A 16,534-nucleotide genomic window follows, 5' to 3' on the forward strand; every position below is an offset into this window, starting at 1 on the left:
AATTTGTTGAAAAGCATAAAAACAGGAGACATTAAGATAGTGGAACCTTACCACAGAGGAAAGATTTCAAAGGCTTATGTTCACGTTAAGCCCTTAAGACTGCAGCCTACGGACGACAGCGCCGTGAGAGAAATGGAGAAAAAGGGGTTTTGGTTGACTGAAATAAAACGAGAAACTCTGAGGGAGAAGAAAGGATACTCCCACAACGAGCAGGTTGAAAGGCAATATCATTATACATCGAGAACAGAAGAACGATATCGAAACAACCGGATCGGTAAAGGGCAGGGTGAAAAAACATATGGGCGAGAAAGGGAGTATGTTCGACCAGATGACAAAAACCCTCGCCAGAAATGGTCAAGCAACGAGAAGAAAAGTAACAACATGCAAGCAAGGAGTGAACGACAGGAAACAGTCACATAGAAACACAAGTCTCGTCCAGTAGGGGAAGACTATCATAAACATCGGCAGTACAGTCCAGAGCGTATCTCCAGCAGGCACCAAAACGAGAGGTGTCCCTCGAACCCAGCACCAACGCAAAAAAAGAACATGCCAGCAGGCAGGGGCCCATGGGCATGGTTAAAACGTTGAATCTTAACACAGACAACTAGCAATTAATAACGACCCAGAAAACCACAAGCAGTGAACATACCAACTTAGGACACGAAGGATGCAAGCAAAGTTTTGTCATGGGATCGTGGAATACAAGGGGTCACGTCCACCTTACCAGACCTGGCGATGTCGATTTAGGTTCACTGGACATCATATGCCTACAAGAGACCTGGCTTCAAGACAAACCGAGTATAGACGGGTTTGTAGTAGAAATATCACCGGCATGCAAGGGCCTATTAGGCCGTCCGTCGTCAGGTCTCTTGACAGCAATAAAAATGGGCGTAGGCTTGTCAACACCTACAAAGTTACACGAATCATATGAGAGGCTGGTCACCCTGACGGCATGGACAGATCAACCTGACCTGACGATGAAGGTGGATAGCAAACAAGTCATCATAATAAATACTTACTGGAATCCGCAAAGAACGACAACCAAAGCATATTGCCCAAAAATAGCGGATATATTAGACTCGATCGATGCGGAGTATGAGAACGCTGATGTCATTGTGTGTGGAGACTTGAATGCAGATTGCAATGAATGGAACGAGGAAACGAAGGGGAGTGGGCCACAAGGAGCAACATGGAAACGAGGAAAAGCATGCGGCGCGATGACCAAACCAAGAAATGTGTACAATATAGCGGCAGTATTCCCACAACAAAGGAACATCCCGACATGGGAGTATTTGAATTCCAAAGCCACTCTGGATTACATCTATGTGTCAACCAGTCTTCTATCCAGAATCCAAGAGTATAAAGTGCAAAGAACTATGCACAGCGATCACAATCTTCTGACATGCTCATGGCAAGGAAGACAAATACAGATACAGTTATATAAATATAATGTTGAGTCGAACAATCAACAATCAAGGCTACGTCTGTCGGAAGAAGATGTAATAAGGATAACGGAAAAATACATACTTCCAGACGCAACAATGACCCAAGTGCCCGCAAAGCGACCAAATTACCTTTCGCTACTTATCCCTTACAGAAAACCCTTGGGAGGCCAGCTGTCGAAAAACGCGGTTCCTAAACATGTTTACGATAGCTTGGTTGTGGAAAAAAGAAAAGTTGTCAGGAGATGGAGGAAAATCACAAAAAAAAACAAATAATCAGGAAGCGTGGGAAAAATGGCGCAGGGAGTCAAAGGCATATAAATCAGTGGCTAAAACACCATAGGCTACTGTTGTACCAACAAGACGCTGAAAAAATGTTAAGAAGTCAGCTCAAAAAAATCTAGCGACTTCTGGGCAACAATAAAAACAGCAAACCCGCCTAGACCTATAGAAATGGTAAATGCGGTCTCTGAGACAAAATGGAAAGCATATTTAATGGCACAATTTGGGCTTCCAAAAACGCAAGCGACCAAAGAAAAACCTGAAACTACAACATCTTGGGTAGACGTTGCCAACGTGGCTGATATTGAAACAGCCATCAACAAACTGAAATCATCGAGGGCCCCAGGCCCAGATGGCCTGACTAATGTGGATTTGAAGCAGTCATCGAAAGCATGGGCTGAAATTATCATCAGTAAAATCTTTGCCCATTGTGGCCAAACAAAAATGGTTCCCGAAACATGGTTAAATGCCATAATTGTGCCGGTGTATAAAAAAGGCAGAAGAGAAGATCCAGAAAGTTACAGGCCGATAGCCCTCTTGGACATTGTGGGAAAAATCTACGCAACGCAGCTGTTGGACCACTTTAGAATTTGGGCAAAAAATGCGCCCTGATTTGACATCTTTCAGACAGGTTTCCAGAAAAATAGAACCATGACAATATTGATGATAAAATAGAACCATGACATATTGATGATAAATATCCCCAAAGCGAAAGTAAGAGAAGGAGCACCCAGAGTCTTTGGCGTTTGTAGATTTATCGAAAGCATTCGATAAAATAGGCCGGGCGAAATTGTGGCACAAACTAAGCAATTGGAAATGCCCAACGTCAATCATGGGCCCGATAAAAGCCCTACACGACCAAACGAAGATCAGGGTGAAATTGAGTAAACAAGGTGTACTGTCGGAGGAGATTCTAGTTAAGCGGTGCGTCAAACAAGGGTGCCCTTTAGCCCCAGCCCTTTTTATTGCTTTTCTTGGGGACTATCAGAACGACGAGGAGAAAATTAGAGCTTTCCCACCAAAAATTGGGAAGTCTACCATCTCGCGACTTTTCCACGCAGACAACGCTATGATCATTGATCAAACCCAAATTGGCTTGCAACGGAAACGGAAAAATTTGGCAAGGTATACAAAAAAAAATAATTTGTAAATCAATACAGCAAAAACAAAAGTCCTGGTTTTAGACAAAACTACAAAGAGGTTGTCTAAGCAGCATAAGTGGTATCTGGAGGAAACCATGCTTGAAGTAGTCACCCAGTTTAAATATCTAGGGGTGACCATGGACGGATCTTCAGTGGACAAAGCAATGCAAGATATGGGATAAAGTAAAAAGACTAACAGCGCAAACAAGGCTGGTAGACAAAACATTTGGGAAATTCTCCATCCTGCCGGCGATACATTTTTACAAGGCCAAGCTCGTACCGTCCATTATTTATGGTATGGAAGCATCGCTAAACATGCCGAGTGTGATATGGCAGAAACTTGAAGGCCATGTGTGGAAATCGGTTTTGGGCCTCCCAAAGTCGACATCCATGTCAGCAATTAGACGGGAGCTGGGCCTGGTCTCCCTTGCATCCCTGGTAGAACAGAGTAAGATAAGACTCTATAGAACGATTGTAATGGCAGACTCCTTGCCAATCTACGCTATTATTGCAGAAGAGCTTAAAAGTGGCACCTGTAAGGCTCTCAACAAGTGGGCGAGAACAGTACAAGACAGTCTTAGCGAAGTATCGTGCTCGGAAGATCTAAAATCCAATCCAGACCGAGTAAAAAGAAAAATGGAACTAATGGACTGGATCAGGACGATTGATACTGCTAGTGCAAATAAGCTACTCTCGCACCTCCCACCTCCCACCGACCTTTAATAAAGTGAAAACGCCACTGAATTACTGTACAAAATTTTCAAATAAAAACATGCAAGGAACTTTTTTGAAAGCCAGATTAAATCTGCTGAGAAGAAATCTTGGCAATTAGAATACCGAAGATGGACAATAGATGCCGTCTGTGTAAAGACAAAGAGGAAGTGGAAACACTAAAACATCTAATGCTAAGATGTCCAAAGGCAAGACAAAACAGAGATAAATACCTGCATTCCTGCTTGCAAGGGGCGGTAACTCTAGACGAAGAGGCTGTGTGGAATAGGCTAATCTCAGGAGAGACAACGAGATGGACAATTACAATGGTGAAGTTAATAGAACTAGCCTTGGAAACAATCACCAACTCATTGAGCGAACAGGCTGAACTAAAAATAACAGCATTGGAGGGGGTTGAGCCATCGATACCTCTTTAATCAGACTAGTAGTAGATTAACGTCCAAGTGATCCAAACCCGAGACCAAGGTTCGAGCTTCATCTTTTGTCCACACAGCTAAAGAAATATGGAATTAGCATTGAATTGTCAGAAAAGAAAAAGGTCCTTGTAAAAATCGTTAAAATCTTTTTGATTAAAGTCAAGTAACAAAAAACCCCCCAAAAAAACAAGTGTAACAGCTTGTGACCCTACAAGTGATTTCTAAAAAACTCTAACTTTGTGTAAGACTTTAAGAAGTGCCTCAGCTCCACAGACTGTGCTCCAATTGACTTTGGCTGTCCTGGCTCCCTGCAGACTCTTTTAGTCCATGGACTTTGATATTTCTGTCCCTCATAGGTGGTAACTTGTTTTTAGACTGTTATTGCTGGGAAAGGCTTGCCTTGACTTCATTGGAAGATTTAAGTATACTCACATGCCCCGAGAACCAGTTTGACATTTTTCCTTCCTTTATCCTTTCCTTTCTGCAACCTCAGAATCTGCAAAGTATAACTAGTGATATATAAATGCCATTACTGTCCTTGTTAAGGAAGTGTGTAAAAAGCATCTCTAAAGAGTATCCACTAACTTATGTTTGTTCTGGAAAAGTATTTTAAAGTATATTTGATTGTTACATATCTTACCCTTTTTAAAGAACGCTTATTTAAAAATTGATGTTAAATAAATAACTATTTATAACTGAAACCTTGAGTGTAAGTGTTACTTGGTTACTTGGATTTGCGAATTTCATTTCTACAGGTCTACAGCTCACATCTACCCCTCTGCTCAGTCACACTACCAACGTGTGTAGAACAGACCTATACCAAAAGGAGAGTTATCTAATACCAAGGAGATAAGTCTTGTGTAGTCTCACACAGTGTTACTACATTCATTCTTACGAAAAACATCCAGGAGTAGAGCGATCTGCTCTGCAACAGTTCACTGGCTAAAAAGATCACAAGGATATGTGGGGTACATGTATATTACCCATTTAGAGCAGGCCCTGTGGTGAATGTGTTTAAATATTTGCATATTAAAGTTAGCAGGAGCTGCCACTGGAGCCAATGAAAGGCTCAGCAAGTGCTGAAGATATAGGACATGTAGTACTGTCTCCTTCTAGATTCTCAGCTTTGACAAAATCCAATAAACACACTCTTCATCCCCATTACATCAGCACAACAAGTCAGATTCGCCTGCTCCAAATGCCTCATGGTTAATCATTCTTTAGTCCTCCAAATGTGTTGGGTTACAACTCACATGACCCTTTACCTGAGACGATGCTAACCACGCCTAAGGAAACAAAATCTGGGAGGGCCACAAAATGAAAACTCTATGCACTTATTGTTGGCACCTCAAACCGTGGTACACATGACCCACCATATCCATGTAGTACCTGGAAGGCAGGAACTTCACCAGGAGTTCTTGAAAGTCAACCTTCTCTTCCTTCTTAGACTTTGTGTTGCGGACACGAGCAGAGCGCCTCTTTGCTGTTTCACAGCAGTCTTCAGAGATTTTCTTCCGCTTTACTCCTTTCCTGGCTTTGTCACTCGCAGACACATCTCCTAGGAATAGAACAGGACATTAGAAATGGTCAGGTACAGTCCTGAATGATCATGTTTTAAACAAAAGCTCTGCACTGACAGTGTGACTTTGCACAAGTCATCTGCAATTGTTCTAGTTAAGAAAAATAATAGGTTGCTCACCTGTTTTACTGAGTCATATATCCAGTGTATACAAATTGTGTCGAAGCAATGGCACCTAACGCATGGCAAATCAGACCATGAGCTCTCTGGAAACAACAGGGGTTGCTATGACACCTCTGTAATGAGAGCACTGTGTCCTGCAGAGCCCCAACATTTTCCAAAGATGAAAAGGTGTAGTTCTGGAAAACCTCTAGGACACCAACTAACTGAACTGAAGCCTTTGGTATAGACTGAAAAACATACTGGGATATATTAGAGTTTTATCAAAATAAAGGTCTCCAGGACCAGCTTCATAATCTGCGTCTACAAAGTCGGAAACAATTACCCAGATCCACCGGTAGGTCAGATAGATATGTTATTTATTGCTTTTCAGAAAGGGTTACACCGACACCAGCATCTTGGTCAACAATAAGGATATTCTAATTAGGCAGAAAGAACAAGGAGTGGATAGAAGGCAATTCCCCAATCCTGCCAGTGGGTTACTGGATCGATATCTGGATTTAGGTGGCACAGTGCAGGTTATCTCGATCCTCGATGGAGACCGAGTTATGTGTAGTTACCACACTCCAACGTTGCATGATTGGTGAAGATTTTTTCAGAAAAGATTTGAGAGCATCTGTAAGAACACACTGGACAGGATATGGCTTTGAAACAAAAGTTAGTCTTTATTGACTAAGAAACTGCAAAATAAAAATAACAGGATATTGTTCTCCTTAAATGTAGTCCAAAAACAGCTTTGGCCTGGGGCTCCTTTGAGGATAAGGAAAGAATCTGGATTTAGTCCTCGTAAGCCCAACGGAGTTCTGAAGCTCCTTCCTCGCCTCAGAGTCTGTTCTGAAACACAAGGGAGAATAATCTGTTAGTCCTTTCTTGCTGTTTAGTTTATATAGGGGCTGGAGTCCCCTAGACCAATCAAGGTCCACCATACTGTGGAGCTTTGATAAACCCCCCCAAGCCCCACCCCCTTCTTTCCAGAACGTAGGCTGCCATAATGGATTCTGCACGGCTGACTCGCATGGACTGCTTTTGGAACTTCCCTACACCAGAGTTTTGGGTAAGTGAAAACAAGCGTTGCCTAACGGCTTTTTGTCCTAACGTCCGTGACCTCTTTCATGTAGGTAACCCCCACTCCGTCGCTTCCGGGTTCCTTCCATGGGGTTTTTTAATTACTTCCCACTGTGTCTGTGTTTTTTTGTGGAGACACGTGCGTTTAACCCCGACATTCTCGCCTGGCCGTGGTATTAAACTTCCTCTTTCCGCGACCGTGGACACTCTAGGGACGTCCCCGTTCCTTAGCGTCTGCCCCTCAGCCTTTATCTCAATGAAGGCTGCTTGTTTGCTGCCGACACTACTGTTCTCTCTGTTCACTGCATCGTCCTTTGTTGGGCAGGCTTGTCCTGGGTATGTCCTTTCCCTACCAGGTGTTTTGCGCAGAGTCTTCGTCCTCCCTCTCAGATTTCGTGTTTGCGCCGTATTCTTTGGGCAGGATTTCAGACTGGAGTCCCTCATCATGGCTAAGAGGTTTACAGCATCATTCTAGACATCTTTCCAAGGCTGATCAGGAGTAGAACCGAAAAATCCAGGAACAGGAGCAAGTCATGCAGGTCCTGAGGTTCCTGAACATACGTAGGTAGAACTAGATCACTAATATTGGGTTGTTTCATAAATATACATATTTTTAAATATGGTCACCTCTCAATCTGGAATCCCAGAGCATTTATAAATAACTTTACTATGAAAAACCAGTAAAGTTCCCAGGGATCTCGTACTCAGGTGACCAGGCAAAGGCCATCGTTTTTGGACCCCGATCCTGGGGGTGGACAAACAATGGAGGATCACCTGGGGTAGGGGGTTCTTGGGGAGTGGGCGAGAAACACCAGATGGCGAGACATGGTATCCTCTATTTCCAAAACCCTTGTAATCCCTATCCCTGCTTATTTCATGGGAAACTCGCACAGCTCTCATAATTCCTCCCCACATTACATTGGCAACACTAATGAACCGAGAAAGATGAGGAATAAGGTCAGGCAGATTACCACCACTGACTTGCACTGGCTCTGTCCCTGTAATGAGGCCAATCAGACTAAGTCACGTAATCCCAACTATATGCACCTGCCACTTGAAACACTTGTGTATAGGCGCGTTATAAATGCCATATCATATCACTTGTTAACACTCCCGTGATGATTAAAAGGTGGAGCACACAGGTACACTGAGCGAGGCTGGGTACGAGAAGGAACAGCTCTTTCGGGGCTGATGCGAACCAGGCGATGAAAGTCAGGAGACCAAGGGGCTGATCTGCAGTTACGAAGATCGAGAGGGAGCCAGACGAAAATCCCCCACTTTCGGGAAGAAATAAACCTTTGAACACTGAAACCGAGCGAGCAGAAGAAAGAAACCTTCATGGTACCTGAAAGAAGCCTGCGACCCTCCCTGGTGAACGACAGAGATGCAGAGCAGCAGAGGAGGCGTTGGAAACGGCCTTGACTTCTGCATGAAGAGCACTGATGAAAATTGGCTGATTAACACAACCGGTGAGTTATCGAAGGCAACACAAGTCCGGTTTGTGTTGAAAGCAAAAGCAACTAACTCAAAAGTTAAGGGTTGCGCGTATGCCGATAAAACAAGTAATGGAAAGGATAAATGTTGAATTTTAAGAGAAATGGATACCAAGTAACAGAGTGGTCCTGCGAGGTACAAAAAACAACAAAAAAACTGAATCGCACACTCAAAAGTCTCTGTGAAATGTTCTAAGTGGATTGGGAGTATGTATTTTCTTTTCTTTCCCGGTCATATTGCACAGATATTCGATGATTCCATTAATGTATTGGATTTTGGTTTACACTATTTACAATGCAGAAATGATTTGCGACTGTATTAAGTAGGGTTCGGCCCTGATGAAGGAGGAGAACTCTGAAATGCATTGGCGAATGAACCCTTACTGATGAGGCAACAGGTGTCCTCACTTGTTTTGTGAATAAAAATTCACATTTATTTACACAAGAGGATCCTATGATTGATTCAGGAGCGTCCAATAGTGAACAGTCAGCTGTACAAAAGGCTTTCCGAGTACCATTGTTTCCTTTGGAATCTACTCCAATCCACAAGCAGCTCCTTTTGGAGAGCAGAGGGAGAGCGACTGGCTGACTGTGTGGTTTCCACTCAGTTCTTCCTACACTTTAGACCTTTTAGATCCTGGTGTCCCTGGATCATTTCCTCCGGTCTGCTCCTCAGAATACATGCTAACCTATTTGCATCATTAATAAAGAAGACTATAAACTTTAATGACGTCAATGTGTGGTGACCACCTTTCTCTTCATCGTGGTATCAAAGTAAGAGACACAAGTGATCATAGTTCTAGGGTGTTTATTCAAATTTTATCAGGGGTGTGAAAAACGGCTAACTAACCCTAAATCAACGATGGGAGCAAGCTACGACTATCAAATAATAATACAGTCCTAGTGGAGTCTGGTCAAATAAAAAGGGCCAATCCTTACCACTATGCTACAAAATAGTGTGGGATAATGTTCACAAAAAGAAAGAAGTGTTCACAAAATGATAAGTCAGGATGTTTAGGCTGGGGCCTCCCTTCACCACGTTGTTAGCACAGGACAAGGCGGGTCACTTGAGCATAGCACACTCCTGGGCTTTTCCGGCATGAGGTCACAGTTCCTTTCACCAACATCAGGGCCTTCTGTGCCCAAGTCTCTTTAGTGCAAAGTCTCTTGCCTCAGAGGACCTGATGTCTCAAACAATTAAGAAAAGTTCCTTTCTCAATATTCATGTCAGGCGATTTACTCTTCACCACGGATCCTCCTAGCAGGGCTCCGATCCTTCTTTCACCATTAGCCTCCCTCAGTCGGGTTCAGACCAACTTCAATTTGTAAGCATCCCTTAGTCGGGTTCACATTTGCCACAGCAATCTTCTCGGGTGTTGTTCACCGAGGATCCCCGTCTTCTGGGCTCATCCCTTTTCTACAATTAGTCCCCCTCAGCCGGGCTCAGACAAATTTCAGTTTACAGACAATCCAAGACTTTCGAATGTGCACAGAATTCAATGTAACCCGCTGCAGGACCACTTTGATTTCAAAGCACAATAATTCCTCCCCGCTCAAAGGGCGGGGAGAGGGCACCAAACAGGGACCTTCGAGTAAGCACCCACGTGGTGGCGGACCACTCTGCATCTGGTACCTATTTCGGTTTCACAAAAGTCAATTGTATACCAGTTCTCTTTCTTTGTACAATGTTGCTGCTTGCAACCTTGCGCAAAACAAAACACAGTCCGGTCTGCTATCAGTTTCGCCAACTCACCAGCTGTGCTGAACTCGGCGTTGCTTTGCTATCGGAGTCAAGGACGGTAAAGCAGTGGCACTACCATGTCCTTTCATCGCCGTACATTTCAAAGCCTGGCATTTAAACGTGAACATTATAACGAAAATGTTCATCAAATTCTTTAGGGGGGGTGGGAAAGGACAGATAACGGTTTGGGTGGGTACACACAGAATAGGTAAGAATAGGTGGGGGAAAGGAGGTTTGGGAGGGAACCCCCCCCACCTCGCAAAATAATTAAATCGATGTACATTTTCATTCGAATGTACACGTTTAAAATATACAGCGATGAAATGACATAGAACCCATGGCAGCAATTGCTTCTCCCCTCCCTGGCCCATGTACCTTTGAAACATGCTACACTATTCATCAGCTGCAATTCCCGGTTTTATGTTTCTTTTCCTTGAGGCTTCTTGAAAGTCGCGGTTCTGGGTTGAAAAGGGCAAGGGTAATTCCCTCCTTGTCCTCTCTGATCTCGCCATCTTTCTCCTTGGTTTAAACTGCCATCTTGGAATAGCTGCTTCCTTGTGTGTTTGGCCTTGCTCAGAGTCTGCTTTCGTACTCCGCCTTTTATCTGTGTGGGGAAGTGTGTTGGAAGTCAGGTGTCTGTGTGTGTAATTATCAGTATTTGCCCGACTCTGCCTGTGTGTTGGGATATATCAAGTATACGGCTCTGGTGTTAGTCCGTTGTTGCTTACGATGAACTGCCCATGAGAAAGTGTTTGTGTTACAAAAAGGAGGAGTTTCTAGGTATCCTACCTGGTAGGATGGGCAAAGGGTGTTATAAGGAAGGGGATACCGCGCCTCGCCCTTTGGGGTCCCACTTCCACTCCCCAAACACCCACCATCCAGGTGATCCTCACCCCCAGGAACTGGTTCCAATAGCGATGGCTGTGTCCTGCCCACATGGATGACAAATCCCCAGGGACTAGCGGGTGAGACACCTTCAGGTTTCTCACTGGCCATCTAATTCTCTGGTTGCATTCACGCCTTTGTGGGGTATTCTCAGACCTTGTTGGCTTTCTGGGTGCCTCACTGCCCTCCTTCAGCGTCTTCCTTTCTGCTATGCTCCTGTGGTGCTCGGTGGGGAAGAGGGCTTCTCCTTTTGATGCTGAACCACAACTCCAATGTCTTTGCGGTCGGGTTTCCTTCTTCGGTTGCTCCTGACTTTGACCAACAGGACATCATCATCAGGATGACTGAACACAGTTGTGCCACAACTCGCTTCTCCCTTGGTTCACTGCTCCTCTGGCTCTCCACCTACCTGGACTCAGCAGTGTTTCCGCAGGATCCGGTTTTACTCCACCCACCACGTTGTGTGTGTGTGGATGATCTCTCCTCTCAGCTCCAGTACAGGCTGCTGTACTTCACTCTCAAGCTGGCTCTCTCCGCTCCTGCAAGAGTCTCAGGTCTTTTAACTTCCTCCATGGAACAAGAAAGGAGATACCATTGGTGCCATTCTTCAGAGATAGGAGTTAACAGAACCGGGACAGAAATCAAGCCAGTAACCTTTAAAATGGTTGTGCACAATATGATACTCTTCAGTCCTCATATATACAACACATATTTGGGATCCTGCATGAAAGGGAAATGTGGTAACAACTTTACTTGGAGATTCCTTGTCCCGTAAGTAGAGGGCCACCCCCCAGTAAGAGCCTGCTTGCCCTATCCCCTAGGGGGTGTAAAGCGGAGCAGGCTCACCTCCTTAGTAACAGAGTGTGCCCCCCCCCTTGGGCAGAAGGGACAATTTCCCTGGATTCGACACAGTACTTTGGGTTAAGAATAAAACATAGCAGAAAAACAGTATTTTTTATAAAAACAGTAATGGGCTGCTAAACCACTCCTAACTACATGTGTGGTCCATTACCCGGTGGCAGGCACACTACAAGGTGAATGGGTGGGGAGAAAAGGGAATGCTAGACAATAGGAAAACATACAGTCATGATCAGGATCCATTATACAGACACAGTCGCACCAATTCCTAAGCCTCTAGTAAATAGTGACATACATGATACAAATGCACACCATGCACTAAATATAGCACCCAGAGGTAGAAAAATTGGCTAATAATTTAGACCCCCAAGGTGACCAGACATCAGGATACAATTAAAGTGATAGTAGAAGACCTATGAGGTCATATTACACTCAAAGTACAAAGAGACAAAAGTAACCTGTAACATAGTAGCGAGACATGTCTGTAGGCTCCACTGTAATGTAAGATTTTAAAATGCTATCTGGACGCAAGAGGGACCCAGGAAACATGTTCAAGTGTAGGTAGGTACCTTCAAAGTCACTTTTAAACATTTGACCACAAGATAGCAAGTTTACTGTATAACCTACCAACCCAGGAAACAGGGGGAACTACACATGGTGGTAATTCCCATAAATATGTCTTAGGAACAGCAAGAAATCCAATTGGCACAAAATCTTGTTTTGCAGGACCCGGTCACTCAACTTGAACACCAGAGCCATGATGACCCAACAAAGGAATAGCCAGCATTTGTAGGAGTGGGACACACCAGCGAATCGATGGCTCCAGGAAGCCAACCAAGCACATTCTGAAATATTTGATGGCAATGAGGGGCAGGCAACCAGCAGAAAACAGTCCCACAGAGGAAACCACAGCATAGACCATTTAGGGCGGCCCAAATGAATAGGTAATGGAGTCCCACAACCCTTAACTGACAGTCACATATGCCAAGGTAACCAACCAAGGCAGAACCTCGGGTAGATTGAAGAGAAACATCCTGGAAATGGCCCCAGCATGGGGCTCCAAGCCCAGCTGGTTTGGAAGACCGGGAGTGGAGTGGAATGAGGACAGCATAGGAAGGAAACCAAGGCAAAAACAAGCCAAAAACAAGAGCATGGGGAAGGACAGAGCACCCAGACACCACACACAGATTTGGTTCTAAAATTGCAGAAGCAGGTTTGTGGAAAAATCCTCCAGCAGGTAAGCAAACCTGCAGAATCCCGGAAAACATCCAGCAGAACGGAGGCAAGTTTAAGATATCCCCTACATATACCCAAACACTTTTGAGCTGGACTAAGCCAGCCTTTAGGGTGCAGGGCTGGCTCAGAGTGTTCCCGTTTGCACAATGGAAATTGTAGGCCTGCCTTGTGATTTCCACAAACAAAGGAATGGCCCAAAACAAAATGCCCAGTAGCAGGACTTGGATAAATACGTTAGTACACAAATGGTCACCACAAATGGTACATTCATCGGCTTGCACCCCTGATGAAGCCCAAATTAGAGCTGCCCCCATTCTACTCTCTAAAACAAATGACGGTTGACATAATCACACAATATACCATTATAGGCTACCAAAGGACCGTATACTCAAAACGGGTTGCAAAGGTACTTCAGTAGACGGACCCTTCACTACAAAAAGAAAAAAGAGGCCAGAGAGCCTAAAAACCAAAGGGGAAACAAACAAAACATTGAGTGGTCCAATAAGTCAAAAAAGTAGTAGCGGAACTAAGCTCTGGGAGAAAAGAGCTTTGAGCACAATGTGGCCCAACAGGCAAATAGAAGGAAGGGAGTGTTCTCCTGTATGGATAGAAAAGCAAAGATTCATATTAGAGCAGAAGAGAAGCTGCGCAAAGACAAGTGGAACATAGGATTTAGGAAGAGTTTGACACTCGCAGCTCCATCATCTAGTCTTATGCTGCCGGCAGGAAGGGAAAGAGACCTTGCTTTGTTTGTGCTGTTGCCATGGTACCCTTCAGGACACACTGTAAAAAGCATCTACCAAAAGAAGGCAACAGTTCACAACGACTTAGCTGTAGAGTCAATATGGCAGTGAACCCATGTTCTGGCTCCACGTGGAGGCTGCCATCTGTTACCGGCCACCACAGGGTTAACAGTTGCCCCGCCCACAAGAGGGGCGGGATTGATGACAAACGTTGCGGGGAGTTGGGGATTCTGGGAAAGGCGCACGAAGTGCCAGTTACGGTTTCATGTAAAAGAATAAAGGTTGTTACCTGAAACCCTCCGTGCGTGAGCGCCTTCATTTGCCACATACCTGGCAACATTGGCGATGAGGACCGTCCCGCACACGACGGAGTCCTCCTTATTGGCAGTCCGCCAAGCTCAGTGGCTGCTGACATTCCGTCAAGCCTAAGCTGCCTGCTCCTGCTCCTCCTCCTCCTCCTCCTCCTCCTCCTCCTCCTAAATCCTCCCCACCCAACGCGGGCCTGCTGTGCGCACGCCCGACCCTGGCAGTCGCCAGGTCTCCTCCTCTGCCTGCAAGCGTGAGTGATCCCACAACGCACACCACCCAGCAACAGCAGCTCGCCAGCCTCCTTCCTCCCGATTGTGGCAGTGACCTCACCGCACATACCTTCTAGCTAGAGGCGGCCCACCAGCATCCTGAAGCAACTACACGCCTCACATACTGCCCTAAAATTACAGCGGCCTACGCCACCCAAGAGGTCGCGCAAGATCTACAGGCAAACACCACGGCTGAAAGTGCGGCCGGCCCCTCTCAAGATAAAGTGCGCTCAGCAGCGGACACATGCGCACCTACCGGTGAGTGGATCTGAAACTCCCTCACTGACACAGACTGTGGATTTATTTTTTTGGTTTTCCACCAACACATCACAGTGCGCAGTAGACTCCGCAAACGTGGACAAGGCCCAATACCCTGGGACACAGTGGGCCCTGTGGTCTCACAAGTAGACTCACAGTGCCCCACACCTCAACCCCAAGCGCCCACTATCGGTGCACTTCCACACTTACTCAACAATGTGACGCCAAGGACTCCCCTACTCCACAAGCGCACAACAGAGTAAATAACACCCTACAAGATGAGCAATCCAGCATCACTCCAGCCTGCCCGCGCAGCTAAATCCATACAACTGCAAATGCCGCCACTGTTCACCACGACGCCCCAAGCCACGAAAGGGCCCAGGTGGACTGAATGGATGGAGGATTTCCATCAATTTGTGAGAGGGTCAGGAGACGGTGATTCCCCCAATATCAGAGACATCTTCCTCAATCTAGTGGTGGGTGGGGGGGAGATAAAGACCATTGTCAAGACAATCCCTGCAGCTGAACAAAACAACTTTGCAGAATTAAAGCACTGGACAAACTCCTCATAATTGAAGTAAATCGCGATTACGAAAGATACCTCTTCAACCAATGTTCACAAATGCCACAAGAGACGGTGGATGAATTTATAGCTCGCTTATGGGAGAAAGGAACTCACTGCCAATTTGACTCATTTTCCCTTGAAGAGGCGATACGACTTAGGGTTATAGAGGGCTGCCTATTGCCTGCACTCAAGAAGCAGCTGTTGAAGAAGCCCCTCACCATCCCCGAAGTCAGCAAGCTCGGCCGCATTTTTGAAAGGGTCGACGCCCAAGCTGCATCTGTGATCGGCACCAACAACCCAAAACAAGACACCGCCGAACTCGTAGCTGCCATACAACCACCTCGCCAGGGTGACAGAGGGTCACACCAATACAGACCACAAGCCTCACAAGTCCCACGTAAACAGAGACAATGCGATCGCTGCAGAATTAAATTTCCAATTTCCACACTCAGGATCATGCCCAGCTCTATTACAACGGTGCACAAACTGTGGGAGAGAAGGACACTTTCAGTCAGTGTGTAGAGAAGGGATACCGTTTCCCCGGTACGCCCACAAGCACCTGTCAGGATACCGTTCCATCCACCGGCCCCACAATATAGATAGCAAATATACTAACAACAGAACCAACGGCAATATGTTAGAGCTATTGATGAGCAAGAGCATGAGTACCCGCAAACATCTGACCACACAGACCAACCTCAATACTGAAAGGACGAATATGGCAACCCACCTGAAGAATACAGGGACGATGCATTTTACCATGATCCTGCAGCGACCGCATATAACACATATTACGACCCACATAACCAAGACGAGTATGTCAACCTCATATTCGACAACAAAGAAGCCAGAGAAGCCCCAAAAATTCCGATCAAAATGGAAAATTGCCTGTTTCACTTCATGGTAGACTCTGGCGCCACTGTAAACATTATGGGTGAGCGCTAGGATTCCAAGTCCACCAACGCTCGAGCAGTCACATTCAAGAATGCAGACAATTGGACATTTCACATGCCGTTTCTTCCTAAACGGTCCACAGATGGACACCACCATCCATGTCATTCCCTCACTCACCAGAGGTCGATGCCTACTCAGCTATCACACTGCTTCTCGCCTGGGACTAATCGAAATTCATGCCAGAGCCAGAGACACCATCACCGCAACGACGAACAGACAAGATTCGAAAGAACAGATTGGGACAACTCTGTGCAAACAATCGTAAAACCTTGTCACACAAGACGACATTACACAGAAATTTCCAAAAATATGCTCAGGTTTGGGAAAACTCAAAGGTCCCCCAATCAAACTTCACATAGACCCCAACGTAAAGCCAGTGCCACAACATCCAGGAAGAGTCGGATTTCACCTCCAGGAAGCCGTGTCGCCAGAACTTCAACAACTA

At 45.5% G+C, this 16,534-nt stretch overlaps 1 protein-coding gene across 6 annotated transcripts in view; it reads right to left on the reverse strand.

Moving 5' to 3' along the window:
* The window catches only part of CABIN1 (calcineurin binding protein 1), a 1,968,820-nt gene that overhangs the window by 1,714,502 nt on the left and 237,784 nt on the right, over window positions 1–16,534 (reverse strand). For all 6 annotated transcript variants that reach the window (XM_069619890.1, XM_069619888.1, XM_069619891.1 and 3 more), the window contains exon 10: window positions 5,404–5,572. In XM_069619890.1, coding sequence (XP_069475991.1) covers window positions 5,404–5,572 — 169 coding nt within the window. The remainder of the gene's footprint in view (window positions 1–5,403; window positions 5,573–16,534) is intronic.

This window comes from Ambystoma mexicanum, chromosome 10 (assembly GCF_040938575.1).
Source record: "Ambystoma mexicanum isolate Mex_15411 chromosome 10, UKY_AmexF1_1, whole genome shotgun sequence".
In the NCBI taxonomy this organism is placed as follows: Eukaryota; Metazoa; Chordata; class Amphibia; order Caudata; family Ambystomatidae; genus Ambystoma; species Ambystoma mexicanum.